Source organism: Crinia signifera, chromosome 3, assembly GCF_055691185.1.
Source record: "Crinia signifera chromosome 3, ASM5569118v1, whole genome shotgun sequence".
Classification (NCBI taxonomy): Eukaryota; Metazoa; Chordata; class Amphibia; order Anura; family Myobatrachidae; genus Crinia; species Crinia signifera.
Genome location: NC_139219.1, coordinates 197,246,769 through 197,267,826, shown reverse-complemented (window position 1 = coordinate 197,267,826; position 21,058 = coordinate 197,246,769). Strand labels below are relative to the sequence as shown.

Below are 21,058 nucleotides of genomic sequence, written 5' to 3'. Positions count from 1 at the left end.
AAGTGTTAAAAACATATAGGCTGTGTTACTTCTGACTGTAATATGCAAGGCTGCATTGAATGATAAATGAGAAAGTGGCCATACCCACTTCTGACTAGGAGAAAGTAAAAGGATGCGCCTCTGCTGTCCAATGGGGTTGCTACATAGTCCCTGTTGCCTGGGGCATTGAAAAATAGGGACAGATTACCTAGTAACAATTACAGCTCCTTCTAGGGGTCAGGAGACAGTCACTGGTGTCTTTCTCTCTTCTGAATTGAACCAGAAGTTGAAGTTGGATACAGACCAAAATAACTTGCATTCGCCCCACTAGGTTTTTTGCACAAGCCCCTTGTACTAAATGTAAGACTTTACTACTAACATTTTTCACCAAGTATTGGGTTATTAGACAACTTTACAGCTATAGGGTCACATAGTATGCATACAGGAATGATGAATGTTAGCTGTCTATGTATTGGCATATGTGTACTGATATCAGCTGTTAGATGTTTGTTTACAAATAGAGGGAAATTGATTTTTTTATTGTCAGATTTTAGACCCAATGCAGTAATTGTAAATTCTTATTTTTGCTATTTGAAATTAAGTTTTCAGAATGTCCTAATATACATAAGCCTATCCCTGTTATGTGAAAGAAGAAAAATGAATTTCTGTTTCATTATTTCACTCCTCTTGCAGAACCCTGAAGTGCTACTGTGCATGAAGGGTCTGCTGTTTCCATTGATGGTTTTTATGAAAGCCTCTCATGCAATTTTGTGATGAATGTAGCCCATAGAAAATGTACCTCATCCAAAGATGGCATTAGGTGTCGTGTCTCTTATTCAGGTTGTGCCTCATAGTAGTGCCTTGTTGACATTATACCACAATGTATTGCTCCTTGTTGACATTACACCACAACAAATTGATCCTTGTAGACATTACATCACATCATGCCACTCCTTGTTGACATTAAAGGTGACATTAAATAGGATGACATATTTCTACTTTTGTGATTTTTAGTGAAACAATGGGAAAATTTGCAAAATCACACTTTTTGCCGCACTTTTTGTCTATGTATTGGCATATGTGTACTGATATCAGCTGTTAAATGTTTCTTTACAAATAGAGAGGACATTGATTTTTTTTATTGTCAGATTTTAGACCCAATGCAGTTTTTGTAACTTCTTATTTTTGCTATTTGAAATTAAGTTTTATCAGAATGTCCAAATATTTATAAGCCCATCCCTGTTATGTGAAAGAAGAAAAATGAATTTCTGTTTCATTATTTCACTCCTCTTGCTGAACCCTGAAGTGCTACTGTGCATGAAGGTTCTAAAGTTTCCGCTGATGGTTTTTACAAATGCCTTTCATGGAATTTTGTGATGAATGTAGCCCTTGTTGACTGTAGTGCCTTGTTGACATTATACCACAATGTATTGCTCCCTGTTGACATTACACCACAACAAATTGATCCTTGTAGACATTACATCACACCGTGCCACTTCTTTGTTGACATTACGGGTGACATTTAAAAGGGTGCGATATTTCTACTTTTGGGAATTTTAGTGAAATCAGTAATTTAATAGGGTCCAATTTGCAGTAAAAAAAAAAAATCACAATTTTTGCTGCCAAAATCGCACATTCTGACCTGTTGATTTTTTTCTTACACTTCAATTCGCATCCAGATGTTTTTCCATTATACAGTATACAACTTGCATAATTTAATAGGATGCGGTTTATGTAAAACGATACCAAAAATTGCACAACAAGTTCACCATGCCAAGCTTGACAGAAACATGCACAGACCAGTGTGATCTGTGCATGGTTCTGTCCCAAAAATTAGCAAAAAGTTAAAATTCAGAAAAAAAATGGTTTGGGGTCCCCCCTCCTGAGCATGGCCAGGGATGTGAAGGAGACTCCTGCACACCACCTCACAGGTATCACAGGGGCCTCCGTCACCGCGCTGCGATGTTGATCGCATATGTTAGTACATATGTGATCAACATCGGTGGATGGGCAGTGAGGGGCGGCGATGTATTTTAATACATCCCCCCCTTAGACACAAAACAGCTCTACAAAATTAGAATTGTTTTTTTTTTTTGTTGGGTGAGTTGTATTCAGCAATGTTTAAATTCAAGTACAAAATTAAAGCACATTTGTAATGGCTGTGTGAATCAGAGATTCAATTTATAGCCAGCATGCTTATATTCTCTATGTAATTGTGACTGTATGTGGATAAAAAATGTTAAGCTAGGATTTCTCAGCCAAACAGTGTAACACAATTTGGTATGCATAACAGTTTATGAGTAAGATGCATACAACTAATTATTATTTACAAATGAAAAACACTGAAGACCATTACTGACCTCCAGATAAATTGAGTGAGGCTGGTACTAATTACTAAAGCTTTTTGGAGGGTCACAGCAGCAGCCCATATCTGTTGCTGGTCCCCACAGCCACAGTCCCCAGCATGGGAGCCAAGGAGGCCACTGAATATCAGTCTGTTCTGTTCATACAGGAAGAGGGGTTGAGAAGTGGGGATGTGGTCGATAGTTTGACAGTCAATAAGTCGAACACTATTGGTCGATAGGCAAAAGGTCAACATGGTCAAAAGATTGACACAATCAATAGGTCAACATGGAAAAAGTTAACATGAGTTTTTCACTTTTGTTTTCAAAATAGGTGGTTTTTCATACTTTACTATACAAGTGGGCATAGAGTGAGAATATAATAGTGTGCTGAGCACAGCGAGGCATCGTGCCGAAGCATGGCTTGCCATGTGAGTAGATGCAGTACACTTATACAGTGTCCATGTCAACATATATCAACCAAAAGCCAGACACCAAAAACTTGAAAAACTTATATCGACCTTAATCATATAGACCATGTCTATGCAGACCATAAGCTTGTGTAGACCTGTTGTCAATGTCGACCTTGGGTATGTTGACCATTTCAAGGTGTCAACCTAGTCACTGTGGACCATAAGTGGTCGACCTAGACATACAATTAGTCTATCATTTATACCGTAACCGGTGCATCTGGCTGTGACTAATCGCACCTGCAATAACCCAATGTTAAATCTATGGGCCATGGAGGTGACTATATGCACGTGCCCTTAGCCAGCACTTGCGTCATGGCAAACAAGTACAAATACAGTAGCCACAGTAACAATGATGCTGGCTACATCTATATCCAATTCTGTGGCTGGGCTACCCTATACATAAACTTGGTTTCATAGCAATCATCATCTTAAGTCTGCAATACTGTTAACGCACCCCCTCTAAATATAGCCAAGTAACAAATGCCTTATTGCAAGCTTCCGCAACAAGTAGAGCTGCTGTTGGTTTGTTTGTAGCTCTACAATGCCTATATTTAAAGTTTTCATGTGCAATGTGAAGACATGCAATACACACGCCACAAATTAACTTGCATTCCAGTCTGAATTTTCCCCATAAGATACAAGTCATATACAAGTATACTTAACGACTATCGGCACTATGTTGTAATGGAGAGGCGTGCTGCTGCAGAAACATCACCAGCTGCCCACAGAACCCACTTCCCAAGGTAATTGGGCAGTCACAGGCCCGCAGGTAGCCTCCAGGAGACTTGACTACATTTCCAGGCATCCGAGAGACCCCCTTGATATTGATGCACCAATTAGGATCGCTGCTCTATTATAGTTTTCTGGAATACTTTCAACCCCCACACATACAGCTAATAAAAAGAGCGCAACTATCTATATTAGTAAATATTTTTATAATCAAACCACATACTTGTGTAATTAATAAACAAAGGAATATACAATTCCACAGATCAATAAATACAATTTTAAAACATAATACTTAACCTAATAAGGTTTCTATGGTGTACCATATGACTGTCCACTAAAAAGTTCCATGTGATGATTATACTATTAAAAAAACAACATGTTTATAATGAATTACATATGCATATCCTTCTACATATATACTTCTATGATGTAGAAGGATTAACTTCCACATAAAGCATCATATGTTATCATTTGAACACAGAATCACAAAATGTATGGACTATAATCGTTAGAAACCAATCATGGTAGAGAACTTTAGAAGTTATTAAGTTCAACTGATTCATTCAACCCTGCAGGTGAAAGTGTTGCAAAGGAGAATATCCAGAAAGCCTCTTTTTTACATAGACCTAAAACCTGTTCTCACCTTTATCAGTGGTCTTGATTTTTTTCAATACCTTGGATTTTTAACACCATGGGTGAGATTTAATAGGATGAGATATTCAGAAAGTGAGAGATTTTGGAAGAAATCTCCAGTTTTTTTAAAGCGGCAATCATCTTCACTTCAAAATCAAACTGGTTTTGCAGTGTAAATGATTGCCGCTTTAAAAAAACTGGAGATTTCTTCCAAAATCTCTCACTTTCTGAATATCTCATCCTATTAAATCTCACCCTATGTTGTATTCAAATGTTGGTCTGTTCTCTTTTTCACGACTATTCTACCTTTTTTCACAACATTTATATATCGTGATATTAGTGTGATATTCAATTCTTCCCCGTCTTTTAAAAGTTGACAGTTTTTTTGAACATCCTTTATTTCACAGTTATTTTCAATGGGCTTCATATTGAAATGTTTGGTGATAAGTTTCACGCCTTTTAATAGTCGTCTAAACTTGGTCATTTTCTCATCATTTTATTCACCTGGCTTCAGGTGGTAATAAAAGTGTTTTTTTTTTTTTTTTAAATGAATGTTTTATTTAATGAGATTTCCTTTTTTTTATAAGGGGTTAGGGATAAACTTAAAAAAAATGCAATAGAGCAGGGGTTCTCAAACTCAGACCCAAGGTCCCCACATAGCTCACGTTTTCCAGGTCACCCGGCATGTGCACAGGTGCACTCATTACTAATTGACACAGTTTAAAAGATCCACAGGTGGAGCTAATTATCTCACTTGTGATTCTGTGATGAGACCTGCAAAAAATGCACTGTGTGGGGTTGAGATTGAGAACCTATGCAATAGAGTATAGGCATACATCCCCCCATAGAGTATAGGCACACCTCCCACATAGAGTATAAGCACACCAGCAAAATGCGTATGGGTCGACCACTGAAGGTTGACATAGGTTTTTTCACTTTTTGTCCCTAATGTTGACATACAGTAGTCAACATGGACACCGAAAAAGCGCTCAGCACACTATTATATTCTACCTCCATGCTCTAATGGACGGTAGGGCATGAAATACCGCCTGTCGGCACGTCGGCTCAGAAAAACCTTGAAAAAGACATGTCAACACTTTAACTATTAACCTTCCATTGTCGCCCTTTTCCCTGACGACCTTCAGTGGTTGACCCAATGTATTTCGACCTTAATAGTGTTGACCTAATGACTGTATCCCAGCAAAGTCAGCGGCAGCCGGCTCCATCTCCCTGCACAGCGCAGTGGCTCCTCTTCTCTCCTGTGGGCAGCCAGCTCTGGCTCCCTGCACAGCGCAGCAGCTCCTCTTCTCTCCTGTGGGTGGCAGGCTCTGGCTCCCTGCACAGCGTAGCAGCTCCTCTTCTCTCCTATGGGTGGCAGGCTTCAGCTCCCTGCACAGTTCAGTGGCTCCTCTTCTCTCTTGTGGGCAGCAGGCTCTGGCTCCCTGCACAGCATAGCGGCTCCTATTCTCTCCTGTGGGCGGCCAGCTCTGGCTCCCTGCATAGCGCAGTGGCTCCTCTTCTCTCATGTGGGTGGCAGGCTCTGGCTCCCTGCACAGCGCAGTGGCTCCTCTTCTCTCATGTGGGTGGCAGGCTCTGGCTCCCTGCACAGTGCAGCGGCTCATCTTCTCTTCTGTGGGTGGCAGGCTTTGGCTCCCTGTAGAGCGCAGCGGCTCCTCTACTCTCCTGTGGGTGGCAGGCTCTGGCTTCCTGCACAGTGCAGCGGCTCGCCTTCTCTACTGTTGGTGGCAGACTTCAGCTCCCTGCACAGCACAGCGACTCGTCGTCACTCCTGTGGGCGGCAGGCTGCAGCACATTTCCTCTGCTTTTTGTCTGCTTTTCAGAATCACGACGCAGGACACATCAGTGTGAATTAAATGGCGTCTGCTGAATGGGGTGAGGGGCGCTCTTACAATGGAGACAAACTTGTATGACTGGGCAGAGGGCAGGGTAAAACATGGTGGGCGTGAGATTAAAAGAGGGGAATAAATGGGCGTGATCATTAAGACAACTACAACAGATTAGACGCCTAAAGAAAAAACATTTGAATAGCAAACCCGACCATTACTTCAAAAGACGTCAGATGCGTGAATTTGAAAGGTGTGAAAAATATGACACCCAAAAATAAACATTTGAATACCCCCCCCCCCCCCCATTGAGAATGTTGTTTGATTATTAAAATTGTGTCAGATACAGCATATTTCCACATGAGAATAATGTGGAAAATGGTGACCAAGCTTTAGATCAGAAGCAGGATAAGGAAAATTAGATCCACTCCAGGTTTCCTAACTGGAGTGATCACGATTGGGATGATCAGAAGCAATTGTGTTCTCCTGATATAAGGGTTTCCAGGGCAGAGGATCATTGCTGTTGACGGTGGAATAGCTGCCCAAGAGATAGGCCGTGGTGTGGGTTACGGTAGGGACCACTTTATAGCTTCCTGAAGTGTTTGTACTCTGCGAGACCTGGATGCTGCAATGCTGTAACCATTCTTACTGTGCTGATTTACCTGGTATGCTGTTCATCTGCTACAAAAATAAAGACCCAGACTTCATCTGATCCAGTGTATGTGCTTCCTTGTCACAAAATATTGAGGGCCATATGTATCAAGCTTCAGTATGTGATAATATGGAGAGTGATAAACAACCATCCAATCAGCTCCTAACTGCCATGTTAGTCTGGGTTGAAAAAAATGACAGGGGCTGATTGGCTGGTTGTTTATCACTCTCCATGTTATCAATTATTAAAGCTTGATACTCCTGGTCCACAACACAAAGCTACATCACAACAGTAACATTTGCTGTCATGGAATGACCCATGTGTAGCTGTCCAGAAAAATTACGTAGTGGCCATCTTTCCAGTGATTTTCACATGGCTGCTGCCATCATCATGGGACTCCATAGTATAAAAAAATTGCTGTGTGCGTTTTGCCCCCCCCCCCCCCCCCTCGGAGTCAGGTGCCCATATGCACTGCACAAAGTACACCCATTCAAAATATGCCACTGTGCACCATACATGGCCAGATTGCTCTGACTGTGAAATGAGCTTTCTATTGTGACACCTGGATGATTACCAGGAGGGCGCACAGAACAGATTTGTGGGAGTGTCGTGGGTGTGTGAAGCATGCAGATGGAGGTGGGATATAGGGGGAAATTTACTAAAGGAAATTTGTTAAAAATAGGTGTAAAAATAGGTGTATTTGTATCCAGAAATACACTTATTTTTGCAATTCAATTGCCGTATTTTCGGGATAGTAAATGTCCAAAATAAGTGTATTTCTGGATACAAATACACCTATTTTTTACAAATTTCCTTTAGTAAATTTCCCCCATATGGATTGTTTGCACCCAGCCTGGAGAGGCTGCAAGTGCTAATAATGACAGCTGCCTATAGGAAAATAGTGGGAGGAGCAATACATATATATATATATATATATATATATATATATATATATATATATATATAACAATGGTCTGATACTTGTATAGACAAATGGACACTTGCAGTAGCATAAGCTAATTCATTTGGCTGCAGCTCTGTGGCTCAGAATCAGGCCCCATATGTGGAATCTGTGACACCACAGCGTAATCTCTGTAATCAGCAATCCAGTATGATCACTGAAAAACCCAATGTGCAGAATGAACAATACAATATAATGCAAAGTAAAAGACAATAATATTCACATTTGTATTAAATTACAAAGTACTAGACAAATATCTTCTAACATTCCATGGGTTGTCCTCTACATCTCATATTGTATTCGCTCACAATGAAAATGGAAGAGTTAGTTGAATTGCGTCTGGCATTGTGAGCTCCTTTGGACTTTTCAGGAAATGCACTTGGTGTGAGCGAAGTATTAATATTCCATAACCAACTTGGTTCTTCCTTTATTTCATGTTTTGTTGGTTCCCTTGTGCTTTTATTTTCTCCTCATACCAGGCTACGTGGCGGTTTTATTCTACTGACTCCAGTCGGACATACCTGACAGCCACCTGGCGATATTATGAAAGTATTCTTCCACCTCTCAGGCATGTATCAATGCTATGAATGATGAATAAAGCCATGACTTGTACTGGTTTACTAATCTGCTTTTCAATTTTTGTTTTATCCCTGCTCCCCTCTGCCTTGTTTTTTTTTTTTTTTATTATATCCTGCACGTAGTGTGTATGGCGTAGTTATGCGGCTGATGAGAAATCGGTTTCCATTGCTACCTGGAAGCCTCATTTGAAGGCCTTGCATACCTGCAGCCCTACAAAGTAGGTACAATATGGCAGCTGGTGTTATTCGTTATGTCTGTTCAACCTTTAGAACACTAGCATTTATGTTGTTTTGTGTCCTTACTATTTCCTATGTCACAGTCCTTAATTAATGGATCTAGACTAATAAATAGAACCCTAATCACCAGGCTCCAACTTAAAGTAATTGTACATTTGCATTGTCTGTTATAAAGGGATATTGTTATGAAAAGCATAATCATTTATTATTACACTATAAAAAATATTTTTGTATTTGGGGTGTTGCAGCACTGTATTGTTTGTTTCTCAGCTTAGTAGAAGCATCATTGCCTACACAAGGTATTAGTAATGCTAGTATATCTATCTATCTATCTATCTATCTATATATATATATATATATATATATATATATATATATATATATATATATATATATATATATACTGTATATAATCTCTCTCTCCTCTCAAGCTTAGTAGGCTGTAACACAAAGAGCATAATGGACCATACATTTCCAGGTAGGGGCAAATCCAACTAATTGGTACAAATTTGCACCTAGACAAACCATATTGGGCCAGATGTATCAAGCTTCAGAAAGTGATAAAATGGAGAGTGATAAACAGCCAGCCAATCAGCTCTTACCTGACATGTCACAGACTGTGTTTGAAAAATGACAGGTAGGAGCTGATTGGCTGGTTGTTTATCACTCTCCATTTTATCACTTTTTGAAGCTTGATACATCTGGCCCATTGTTTGAAAGGGGTATAAATGCATTTTTATTTTCCATGTAGGAAAAATAGTTGCTGCTTTTGCATGCAGAGCTCAAGTGCTTGACTGTTTTATTTACACCCCCATACTAAATCTGTCAAAACATGTACCATTTTAATCCCATCACGGACCTGAGTTTTTTCTGCGATAGGATATTCATCCTAATTTAACCCCTTCCCGACATTTGACGTACATGTACGTCATGGTCGGGAAGTACTTCCCGACATTTGACGTACATGTACGTCATGGATTCTAACTGTCACTGCGTCTATAGACGCGGTGACAGTTAGGAGATGTCTGCTGTCCCTGACAGCAGACATCCCCCCTCGTCGCCCAGGGGGGGCAGGGGTGCCCCCCCCGGTCGGCGATCGCTGTGATTGGCTGTTCAAATCTGAACAGTCAATCACAGCGTTTCCTGTGTTACCGGCGGCTAAGCCGCTCGGTAACACAGAAAACGGTGGTGATCGGTGCAGCACCGATCACCACCGAGCGGCAGCACCCCCCTCCCACCCGCCGGGCACTCACCCGGCAGCAGCAGCAGCTCCAGCGGCTCCACCGCTACGTCCGGAGCGCACGCTGCGCTCCCCTCCTCCCCCCTCCCCCCCGCAGCAGCAGCAGCAGCATCATGCTGCTGCTGGAAAAGTTAAAAATAAAATAAAATAAAATAATGTGCAAATGTGTGTATATATATATATATATATATACACACACATATATATATATATATATATATATGTGTGTGTATATATATGTATATATATGTATATATATATATATATATACACACATATATATATATATATATATATATATATGTGTGTGTGTGTGTGTGTGTGTGTGCGTATACCGCACCGATCGCCAGCCCCCCCCCCCCCTCCCACCCGGCAGCCCCCCTCCCTCCCACCCACCCGGCTGCCGCAGCGCCAGCACCCCTCCCACCCCCCCGCCAGCCGCAGCGCCAGCCCCCCTCCCAAAGCTGGTGACCAAAATGGGGTCACTTGTGGGGGGGTTCCACTGTATTGGTGCTTCGGGGGTCTTGCTAATGCGACATAGCACCCGCCATTCATTCCACCACCAAAAATCACTCCTTCCCTTCTGAGTCCTGCCATGCACCCAACTGGTATTTTTTGGTCACATGTGAGGCATTGCCGTACCCGGGAGAAATTGGGGCACAGATTTTGGGGTGCTTTGTCTCCTTCATTCCTTGTGAAAATTAAAAATTTTGAGCCAGAACTGCATTTTTGTGTAAAAAATTAAATTTTTTTACACAAAAATGCAGATCTGGCTCAAAATTTTTCATTTTCACAAGGAATGAAGGAGACAAAGCACCCCAAAATCTGTGCCCCAATTTCTCCCGGGTACGGCAATGCCTCACATGTGACCAAAAAATACCAGTTGGGTGCATGGCAGGACTCAGAAGGGAAGGAGTGATTTTTGGATTTTGCAGCACAGATTCTGGTTGAATGACCCCCGAAACACCCATACAGTGGAACCCCCCCACAAGTGACCCCATTTTGCAAACTACACCCCTCAGGGAATTCATCTAGGGGTATAGAGTACATTTCAAACCCCCCGGGGTTTCACCAATTTTGATACAACTGAGCTGTGAAAATAAAAAATTATTTTTTTTCATTTTCACTGCCCAGTTGTACCACAATTGGTGAAACCCCTGGGGGTTTGAAATGTACACTATACCCCTAGATGAATTCCCTGAGGGGTGTAGTTTGCAAAATGGGGTCACTTGTGGGGGGGTTCCTAACTTTTAGCATCTTATGGTGCCTAGAAACCTACATGGTGCCTAAAAAATAATCTCATAAAAAGGAGTCTCCAAAATCAAGTAGGTGCTCCTTCTATTATGAAGCCTGTGGTTTGGTCACCGTGCACACTAGGGCCACATATAGGATATTTATGAAAACCAAAGAATTGGGGGAATCAATTTTTAGTCACATTTCTCTAGTAAAATCTACTGTGTTCCTTAGAAAAATGTATTAAAATTGAAAATCCGAAAAAAAAATGAAATTTTGAAATTTCACCTACACTTTGTTTTAATTCCTGTGAAACACCTAAAGGGTTAACAAACTTCCAAAATGCTGTTTTGAATACTGTGAGGGGTGCAGTTTTTGAAATGGCATCATTTATGGGGGTGTCTCACATACAAGTCCCTCAAAGTCACATCAGAACTGAACTGGTCCCTAAAAAAATCAGTGTTTGAAATTTTCTTGAAAATTTGAGAATTTGCTAGTCATATTTGAAGCCTCCTAGTGTCCAAAAAAATTAAAAGGAAGTTGAAATAATGATTGCAACATAAAGTAGACATATGGTCTTTGTTAGTTATTAACTATTTTGAGTGGTATGATTATTTGTCTCACAAGCAGAAAATGTGACATTTTGCATATTGCAAAATTTTCCATTTTTTCACGATATTTTGGTATTTTTCACAAAAAAACACAGACTGTATCGACCCAAATTTACCACTAACTTGAAGTACAATGTGTCACGAGAAAATAATCTCAAAATCACTGGGATAAGTAAAAGCAAAAAAAAGTTATCCCCACTTAAGTGAGACATGTCAGATTTGAAAAAAAGGGCTCTGTCATGAAGGCACAAACTGGCTCTGTCATGAAGGGGTTAAGGAAGATGCTTGGGGCAGGGAAGCATTCCCTTGCAAGTGCCCACTATAAGGTGGTCATGTCTGTTCAGTGGCCACTGAGCTATGCAATATGGTTTTGCCTCAATGCAATATTGCACTTTCTATCTGGACTTCTTAGACCAAACACTAAGTTAGCAACAATAGCAATTAAAAATGTAATTTGTTATTCCGTTTTTGCTTTTATACGCTTTTCTTTATATTATTATTATTATCATACTCTTCTGTATTTCTGTTGAGGAAGAGCTTTTACCAGTGGTTCCCCAAATTTTTTGAATTAAGGCACCATAGAGTATAAAGGTTTTTTAACAGCACCCCTAGGCCAAACGTTCCTTATTGAAAAATGTAGTAAGATATATTACACTAATTTAAGTTAATTGTGTTTATACAGTACGTCATCCTTAGAGTCAGTTATATGCGAGGGACAGGATTCATTTCTTTTTGGAGATTTAATAGGATGAGAGATTCAGAAAGTGAGAGATTTGGTGAGAAATCTCCCGTTTTTTTAAAACGGCAATCATTTACACTGCAAGTTCAAACTGGTTTTGCCGTGTAAATGATCACCGCTTTAAAAAACCGAGATATCTCACCAAATCTCTCACTTTCTGAATCTCTCATCCTATTAAATCTCACCCCTTTTCTATGATTGGCAGCCACAAGCACTGGTTTTGCCTATTACACTGGCTGTTAATAATTTGAATTGGTTCTGGACTAGCAATCCAAGGCTGGCTGGTGGGTGGACCTAAATCCCGGTCTGGGGGCGGAGCCACAGATGTAAACAGAACACTGGACCATGATTACAGTGCTGTAGGGTTCCCGGAGAAGCACTGAAGACGGCTGTGAGTATGTTTTTCTTCCACAGGTACCCCAGTGGATTCTACAGGACAAGGGGACCGATCTTCTATCAACATAGGTATGTATGGATGAATGGGCTCCGTGTGAAATAAAGTTTTACTGTAAGTTTGTGTGTGTGTGTTTGTATTTATTTAACTATTTGTGCTACTGTGGGACTACAAGTCCCATCGGGCCCTTTATTGCCCCACATGCTGGGAATTGTGGTTGTCCAAGTCCCTGCATGTGGTGCAGGCTTGCTGGGACTCATAGTTCCACAGCAATACACAATAGTTTTTCATCAGCTCGATGCCCACCGCCCAGGGGCATCAAGGACAGCCCCGGGCTTTAGCATGGGCAGGTAAGTTCCCGTCTTTGAGGGGGTCCCCACTCCCCCAGGACCCCTGCCCATGCTGACCGGTCAGGGGGTGAATTCTCCCCCCGGCTGTGGCATTACCCTGCTGGCTGGTTCAGCCCTGTGCTGGTTCTTGAAATACAGGGGACCCCTAGTCATTTTGTCCCCCGTATTTTGGGAACCAGGACCGGCCCTTGAGCCTGATGCTGGTTATGCTCAGGAGGGGGTACACCATGCCGTTTTTTTCCCCCGTTTTTTTTTTTACACAAAATTGCATGTTTTAAAATGCGCACATTTTCATGACTAAAAATCGCCCAAAATCGCACCATATCACATTTTTCTGCCGCAAATTCTCATCTCATTACATATGCGAATTCGCAGCAAAAAAATCGCACCCTATTACATTTCGCCCCAGTTGTCAATTGCAAAATATACAAGCGTATTACACTCTGTAAATAAAGTTAATATATGAATGTTCTGCTTTCTTGTTTCAAAATTAAGAAATATTAATTGATAGTATAACTATCATTCATCAGTAGACTGTGCTAGATAATGTACGTGGTATTAATTAAAAGATATCCATCTCAGATTACTGTTGGGTAAATTTACTAAAGATTGATTTTAATTGATTTTAAATCAGTCTAAATCAATGTTATATTCCCGAGACGAAAGTGCACATTTACTTGCAGATGATTTGTACATATTAAAGTTTATATTTATATGAGTTTTATATGTGCACGTTAACCCCTGAAACACAACATTGATTCTGATTGATGACTAGACCTTTAGTGAGTTTGCGCTTGTGTAGGTCCTCAACCTCGGTCCTCAAGTACCCCCAACAATGCACATTTTCCAGGCCATCGCACAGAATCATAAGTGAAATAATTATCCCCACCTGTGGATCTTTTAAAATGTGTCAGTGAGTAATGAGTGCACCTTTACACCTGCCAGGTGACCTGGAAAACATTAACTGTTGTAGGTACTTGAGGACTGAGGTTTAGAACCACCATCTTAGAACATGGTCAAAACATGGTCTAAAATAACATGCTGTACATCGAAGAAAGCAACGAAAAATAGGTACTTGTTTCCTAGCACGGCGCCCAGATTTCCTACGTACGGCACCGCAGGTAAATCACATCGCATCGCATGGGCCATTATAACGGCATGCAATGCAATGTGATTTTTTTATGTGATTTTTTTTCTATGCTCATTGTACCCACATTAGGTATACAATAATATGATTGTATGTCCCCAAAATAGGTTTAACGCACCCCCCCCCCACTATCCACGCAACCCCGAAGCGTGGCGAGCGGCGGCGGAACGCGTCCTCCATCCTTTTCATTCCTCCACTATCCACGTCGGCGTGGAGTTGAATTTATATAGTGTGGCGAGCGCAGCGAGCCACTGAGCCCGAAGCGTGGCAATTGGACGCGGATTATTTTACATGTATTCCGCGTCCGCTCGCCATGCCTGGGCTTGGTGGCTCGCTCCACTATATAAAATCAGCTCCACGCCGACGTGGATAGTGGGGGAATGAAAAGGTCGGAGGACACGTTCCGCCGCCGCTCGCCATGCTTCAGGGTGCCGTGGATAGTGCGGGGGTGCGTTAAACCTATTTTGGGGACATACAATCATATTATTGTATACCTAATGTCATGGCATCGCACACCCTATAAAATCGCATGCGATTTTGCGGCAGATGCGATGTGATGGCCCGGGGCAGAGAGAGCAGTATATAAATTACATAGGAAAATCGCATCGCATCGCACATCGCATGGCCCTAAAATGGCCCATGCAATGCAATATTCCTACGCAGAATAGCCCACTAAGCAAATTGTTTAGTGGGCGCCGTTCTAGGAAACAAGTACCGAAAAATATTGTATAATTGGAAAGGCCAAATTTTGTGTTGCAAGGGTCAGAAGCATGGCAGCACAATGCCAGTATTACATGTCACCAAATCTCCTTTACAGACTTGTCAATAATTGGCCTGTGGCTATGATACTGTGGCTAACAATGTAGTACAAGTACAACAAAAATGGCTTCTATGATTTCCATGGGATACAGTCACTAGGTCTACAAGCATTAGGTCGACATCACTAGGTCGACATGCATGAAGGTTGACATGGGTCAGGTCCACAGGGTCATTAGGTCAACACAAGCATTAGTTCGACATGGGGAATGTCGACAGTCAAAAGGTCAACATGAGGTTTTTCACTTTTTTTTGTTCGACAGGCGGTATTTCATGCCCTACCATCTACTATGGCGTGGTGGGAGAATAAAATAGTGTGCCAAGCATATCGAGGCACCGAGCCCGAAGCATGGCAGGCGCACTGAGCCATGTGAGGGGAAGCGGTGCTAGGTTTCAGTGTCCATGTCCACTGTGTCGACATTCGGGACAATAAAATGTGAAAAACCCCATGTCAACCTTTTGACTGTCGACCTTCCCCATGTCCACCTAGTGCTTGTGTCGACCTAATGACTCTGTCGATCTAACCGATGTCGAACTTCAGCCATGTCGACCTTCCTGCATGTCGACCTAGTGGTGTCGACCCAATGCTTATCGACCTAGTTGATGTCTATCCCATGATCCATATCCCATTTCCATTATTTTTATACATTTTTTTGCACTGTAACATTCTGTATATTAATATCCACTGACCTTTAGTAGCCTATTTCTCTGCCAGTTACCGAGGCGATTCATGCTTTACGTTTATAATTCAGAGATGAATTTTATTACACTGGAAGGAAATTTGCAACACAATGAATGTTATCATAAGAAAACTCCTAAGTCAGGAAATATTTAGTTTTGAACATAGAATAGAAAAAGTAAGAGTATAGTCTAATTGCATTGAGACAAAGTGTTCAAACATTGTCTGCATAAGCATTATTCGAGGTAGCAAACTGCATAATTAAAGTCAGCAATGATTTTAGATTGTGCTCCAGGGTAAAACATTCCTGGTGTCCTGATCCATACCATGTCCACCAATGACAGCTTCTGTCTGCAGTTATAATCTCAGCTGATGCTCCTTTTGGCCGCTGTTGGACAGTGTGCAGACTGTACACCCTTCACTGCCTGGCCCTTGCTCACTTCTTATAATGTAGATAAATATATTCCAGTGGCAAACGCAGGATTTTCAGAAGGGGGTTTCCAGAGGGGCGGAGCAAAGCATGGAGATGGACACTTAGGTGACCCAGTATATGCCGGGTCAGTTAAAGTATTATAGATAGACCAAATGTATATTAATAACACACACACACACACATATACATATATATATATATATATATATATATATATATATATATATATACACACACACACATACATACATACATATACATACAGGGGCGTCAACAGCAGTGTAGACCCCTGGGCATAGCAATGTATTGGGGCCCCTACCGATCCTCCAGCGGTAGGGGTGGGGGAAGCTTTGATGTCCCGCAGGTGGTAGGGGGTATTATATCAACCGCTCAGCATGTAGGGCCTGGATCAGTAATTTCCACTAATTACCCCTTTACTGCACAGATGGTGGGAGATGGGGTGGGAGAAGGGGGCATTGGGCTGAATGAAGGGGCCCTGATACATAACTTCCAGGGTGGTAGAGGATGTTTAATATGCAGAGGAGGGGTGTATAGTGGAGTGGGCTTATTAATCATAATTCTCTGGTGGGAGGACAGCTTGCTTGACTGCAGATATCTCCAGTTTCCAGAAATAGATTAGATTTTGGAATTAAAAACTAGAGAATCCCACCTACCAAATGGTATTAGGGACTAGGGGATCAGAGTTCAGGAAGCAGAGCAATCTGCCAACGACGAGTATATAAAACTACATGCCAGGTGTGTGGAGCTGGAGCAGTAACCAGCTGCTGGAAGGCTGATATCTCTGGTTCTGGGGAAAATAGAGACAAGCTACTAGTGTCCGTCAAAGGGGGAGAGTCCCAGCTTTTGGAATATACCCTCAGAAAAACTGTAAGTCAGACAGAACCTGAAATATCTGACTGGGAAGAGCAATTAACAGGCTTGGATGGGGACCACTGCTTTGAAGTCAGATATCTCCGGTTCCCAAGGGCCGATTTTTAAAATTCTTATACCCATGGAAAGAGGGGACCCTCAGCTTTCAGCTTAGAGCCCTTAGACTCCTGGGGGGGTTTCTGGGTACTCAGAAACCCCCCCCCTGCGTGCGCTACTGTATTCTGATAAAACTATTGTACAGTATAAAGCAACATACTGTAGAATGGCTAGGATATAGTAAAGTGAACCACTGTATCAGGTTGGCACCAAGACACAGGCAGTTCACTAACAAACCAAAAAAACTATGCAAAGACAATATATCAGACACTTAACCACTTTACACAGTACATTATCTCCCTCTTTCCATCTGCCTCTCTCTACATATATTTATATGTGTGGGTGTGTATAAATATATATATATATATATATATATATATATATATATATATATATATATATATAAAGCATCTCCAACATCCTGCACCCACGGGCTTTCATGAAATTATACTCATACCACACAGGCTCCTTGTATGACAAGCTTTCGGGCTTTATTGCCCTTCGTCAGGTCAGCAAAACAGAATAACATACAATGTGTACAACTCTCACCTTATATTCTCAAGTAGCTCCCCTCTTCCGTTTGCCACGGCCGCCATCGGTCCGCCCCTCACGGTGCAGACACTTCCGGGTGCATCTCACCGACATCCCGCTCTCACCGGAACTTCCGGGTGCACTCCTCAGGTCCTGCGTCGCCAGCGTCTCGTCACCATGACAACCCGGCTGCAGACGGGGATCACTGCTGGAATATATGAACCAGTGCATTATATTCCAGCAGTGATCCCCGTCTGCAGCCGGGTTGCCATGGTGACGAGACGCCGGACCTGAGGAGTGCACCCGGAAGTTCCGGTGAGAGAGGGATGATGGTGAGATGCACCCGGAAGTGTCTGCGCCGTGAGGGGCGGACCGATGGCGGCCGTGGCAAACGGAAGAGGGGAGCTACTTGAGAATATAAGGTGAGAGTTGTACACATTGTATGTTATTCTGTTTTCCTGACCTGACGAAGGGCAATAAAGCCCGAAAGCTTGTCATACAAGGAGCCTGTGTGGTATGAGTATCATTTCATGAAAGCCCGTGGGTGCAGGATGTTGGAGATGCTGTATTAGATATATCTTCCTAGCACCGCGGCAGTAGCACAAGAGGGAGGGTGCCGGTCTGCTGGACTTTGTATATATATATATATATATATATCCTATATAATAAAACACTAACACTGCTCCTCACCTCTGTGGTGGAATTCAAGCATTGCACTGTTTGGGCGCACACAGCCACAGATGCTGATATCACGGTTATGATGTTCCATCATTTTGACATAACGGTAACTAGTGTATGTATATATATATATATATATATATATATATATATATATATAGACAGTTGGGTTCTCAGGTTGGCACTCTGGTTAAAGATAAAACTGTTCTGGTGCCAGGCACATAATGTGGTTAATAGAAAGCACTTACCCCCTCGCAGAAAGGATTGGAGCCGGCACACGGTAGTAGGTGAAGAAAAAAAGGGTTTATTGCAATTACATCATTGCACAAAGAGACAGCTGCCGACCTGACAGCCGTTTCAACTGCATGTGAGCAGTTTTCATCATGACCTCTGATGAAAACTGCTCACATGCAGTTGAAACGGCTGTCAGGTCGGCAGCTGTCTCTTTGTGCAATGATGTAATTGCAATAAACCCTTTTTTTCTTCACCTACTACCGTGTGCCGGCTCCAATACTTTCTGCGAGGGGGTAAGTGCTTTATATATATATATATATATATATATATATATATACACGGTACTTGTTTCCTAGCACGGCACCCGTCGCATAGCATACTTAGTGGTATGCGATGCGTGCGATGCGATATTCATGCTAAATTAACAGGAGTGCTTGTACAATGAAATATCGCATAGCATTGCATGCCAGCAAATGGCATGCGATCCGATTTTTAATTGTACAACACCCTGATGGGTGCTTCCAATGTTAAATGCACCTCCATTGTCAATGCCACCCCCACTATCAACGCCAACCCGAAGCGTGGCGAGCGTAGCGAGCCCACGCGGGGCTGCGGTACGCGTCCTCCGATCTTTTCATACCCCCACTATCCACGTCGGCGTGGAGTTGATATTAGATAGTGTGGCGAGCGCAGCGAGCCAACGAGCCCGAAGTGTGACGAACCCAACGGCCCCCGCGAGGGGACGCGTAATACGAGCCCGAAGCGTGGCGAGCGAAGCGAGCCCCGTGAGGGGATGCGCAATACATGAAAAGTAATCCGTGTCCACACGCCACGCTTCGGGCTCGTGTCCCCTCGCTGCGCTCCACACACTACAATCAATTCCACGCCAACGTGGATAGTGGGGGTATGAAAAGGATGGAGGACGCGTACTGTCGCCCCTCGCTGCGCTCGCCACGCTTCGGGTCGGCGTTGATAGTGGGGGTGGCGTTGCCAATGGGGGTGCATTTAACATTAAAAGCACCCATCAGGGTGCTTGTACAAATAAAAATCGTATCGCATCGCATGCCGCTATATTGCATGCGATGCGATTGTATAAGATGTAATACAATCAAAAACGGGGGCAAGTACAAGTACCATATATACATATATATATTAGTTTTATAATACTAGTGCTATTATGTATCATCATTTGCATTTGATCTATTTTATTGTCCTGAACGGGACCCACTGCGCCGCTATGTGTGGCCCCACCCTAACAGGAAGCTGCTTCTTGCAGGTGGGGCTATTTGCATGTCTCAAAATGTCCAGCTGTACTTATGCAGGCTTCTTGTGTAATTTATCTTAGCTCTTCTCTTTGATTATAATTGGTCATTATAAATGGAATTTAGTATAAATAGATTGACAATTATCTTAAATTGATTAAACTTTATTTAACAAACTACAAAAATAGCTATGTTTGCTACTATTTTGGTCCACATGACCTAAAGAGTGTTCTCTGGAACAAAAAAAGCCGATGGTGATAGAAAAGTTCTGATACCGTATTTGAATTCAGCGTGAAAAAGTGTATCAGAATTTTTTTATGGGACAAAATCTTTGTTACCAGTGTTAGTGGAGAAGGACAACATCTCGAATTGTGTTTAACTAGTATTGTTACATAGTTTGGGGTTCGTGCTGAGTCAATGTAGGTGTACATCCATTTCCTTTGTATAAAATCCTTATAATGGCTCTGCTCATGTACGCAAAAAAATGCATATGGATATGTCTATATGCATATCAGATACTTGAGCCATAACATATGGTTTTGTTTGCATAGTTTTATTCAGTATTCTTGTACCCAAAGTAGTATTGATTTGCTTATATTTAAATCAATCATCGTTGTTCTATCATGTTCAGGGGCAGATTGGCCATGTAACGTACAGGAAATATTCCCGGGAGGCCGATGCACTAGTGAGGCCACCTGTCAGTCAGTGATTTTATTGTTTTTAACCCCTTACCGACGCAGCATGTTTTTGCCTTCCTGACAGAGCCCTTTTTTTCAAATCTGACATGTATCACTTAAGTGGGGATAACTTTTTTTTGCTTTTACTTATCCCAGTGATTTTGAGATTGTTTTCTCGTGACACATTGTACTTTAAATTAGTGGTAAATTTTGGTCGATACAGTTTTTTTTTTTTTGTGAAAAATAACAAAATGTCGTAAAAAAATTGAACATTTTGCTTTTTGCAAAATGTAAAATTTTCTGCTTGTGAGACAAATAATCATACCACTCAAAATAGTTAATAACTAACATAGACCATATCTAAACTTTATTATTACATCATTATTTCAACTTTCTTTTATTTTTTTGGGACGCTAGGGGGCAGCAGAGTCTAAATTTTACACATCACACAGTAAACGCTGCTTTTGGCTGTTCACGTTTGAACAGCCAATCGCAGCGATCGCCCATGGCGGGGGGCATCGCTGCCCCCCCTGGGCAATGAGGGAAGATGTCTGCTGTCAGGGACAGCAGACATCGTCCCTCTGTCACCACGTCTCTAGACGCGGTGACAGTTACAAGT

The 21,058-nt window shown here is 42.0% G+C and overlaps 1 protein-coding gene across 1 annotated transcript in view; it reads left to right on the top strand.

Annotated features, from left to right (window-relative positions):
• The window catches only part of KCNQ5 (potassium voltage-gated channel subfamily Q member 5), a 527,262-nt gene that overhangs the window by 436,728 nt on the left and 69,476 nt on the right, over window positions 1–21,058 (top strand). The window contains exon 8 of the mRNA XM_083177212.1: window positions 8,315–8,409. Within this exon, the coding sequence (XP_083033338.1) occupies window positions 8,315–8,409 (95 nt within the window). The remainder of the gene's footprint in view (window positions 1–8,314; window positions 8,410–21,058) is intronic.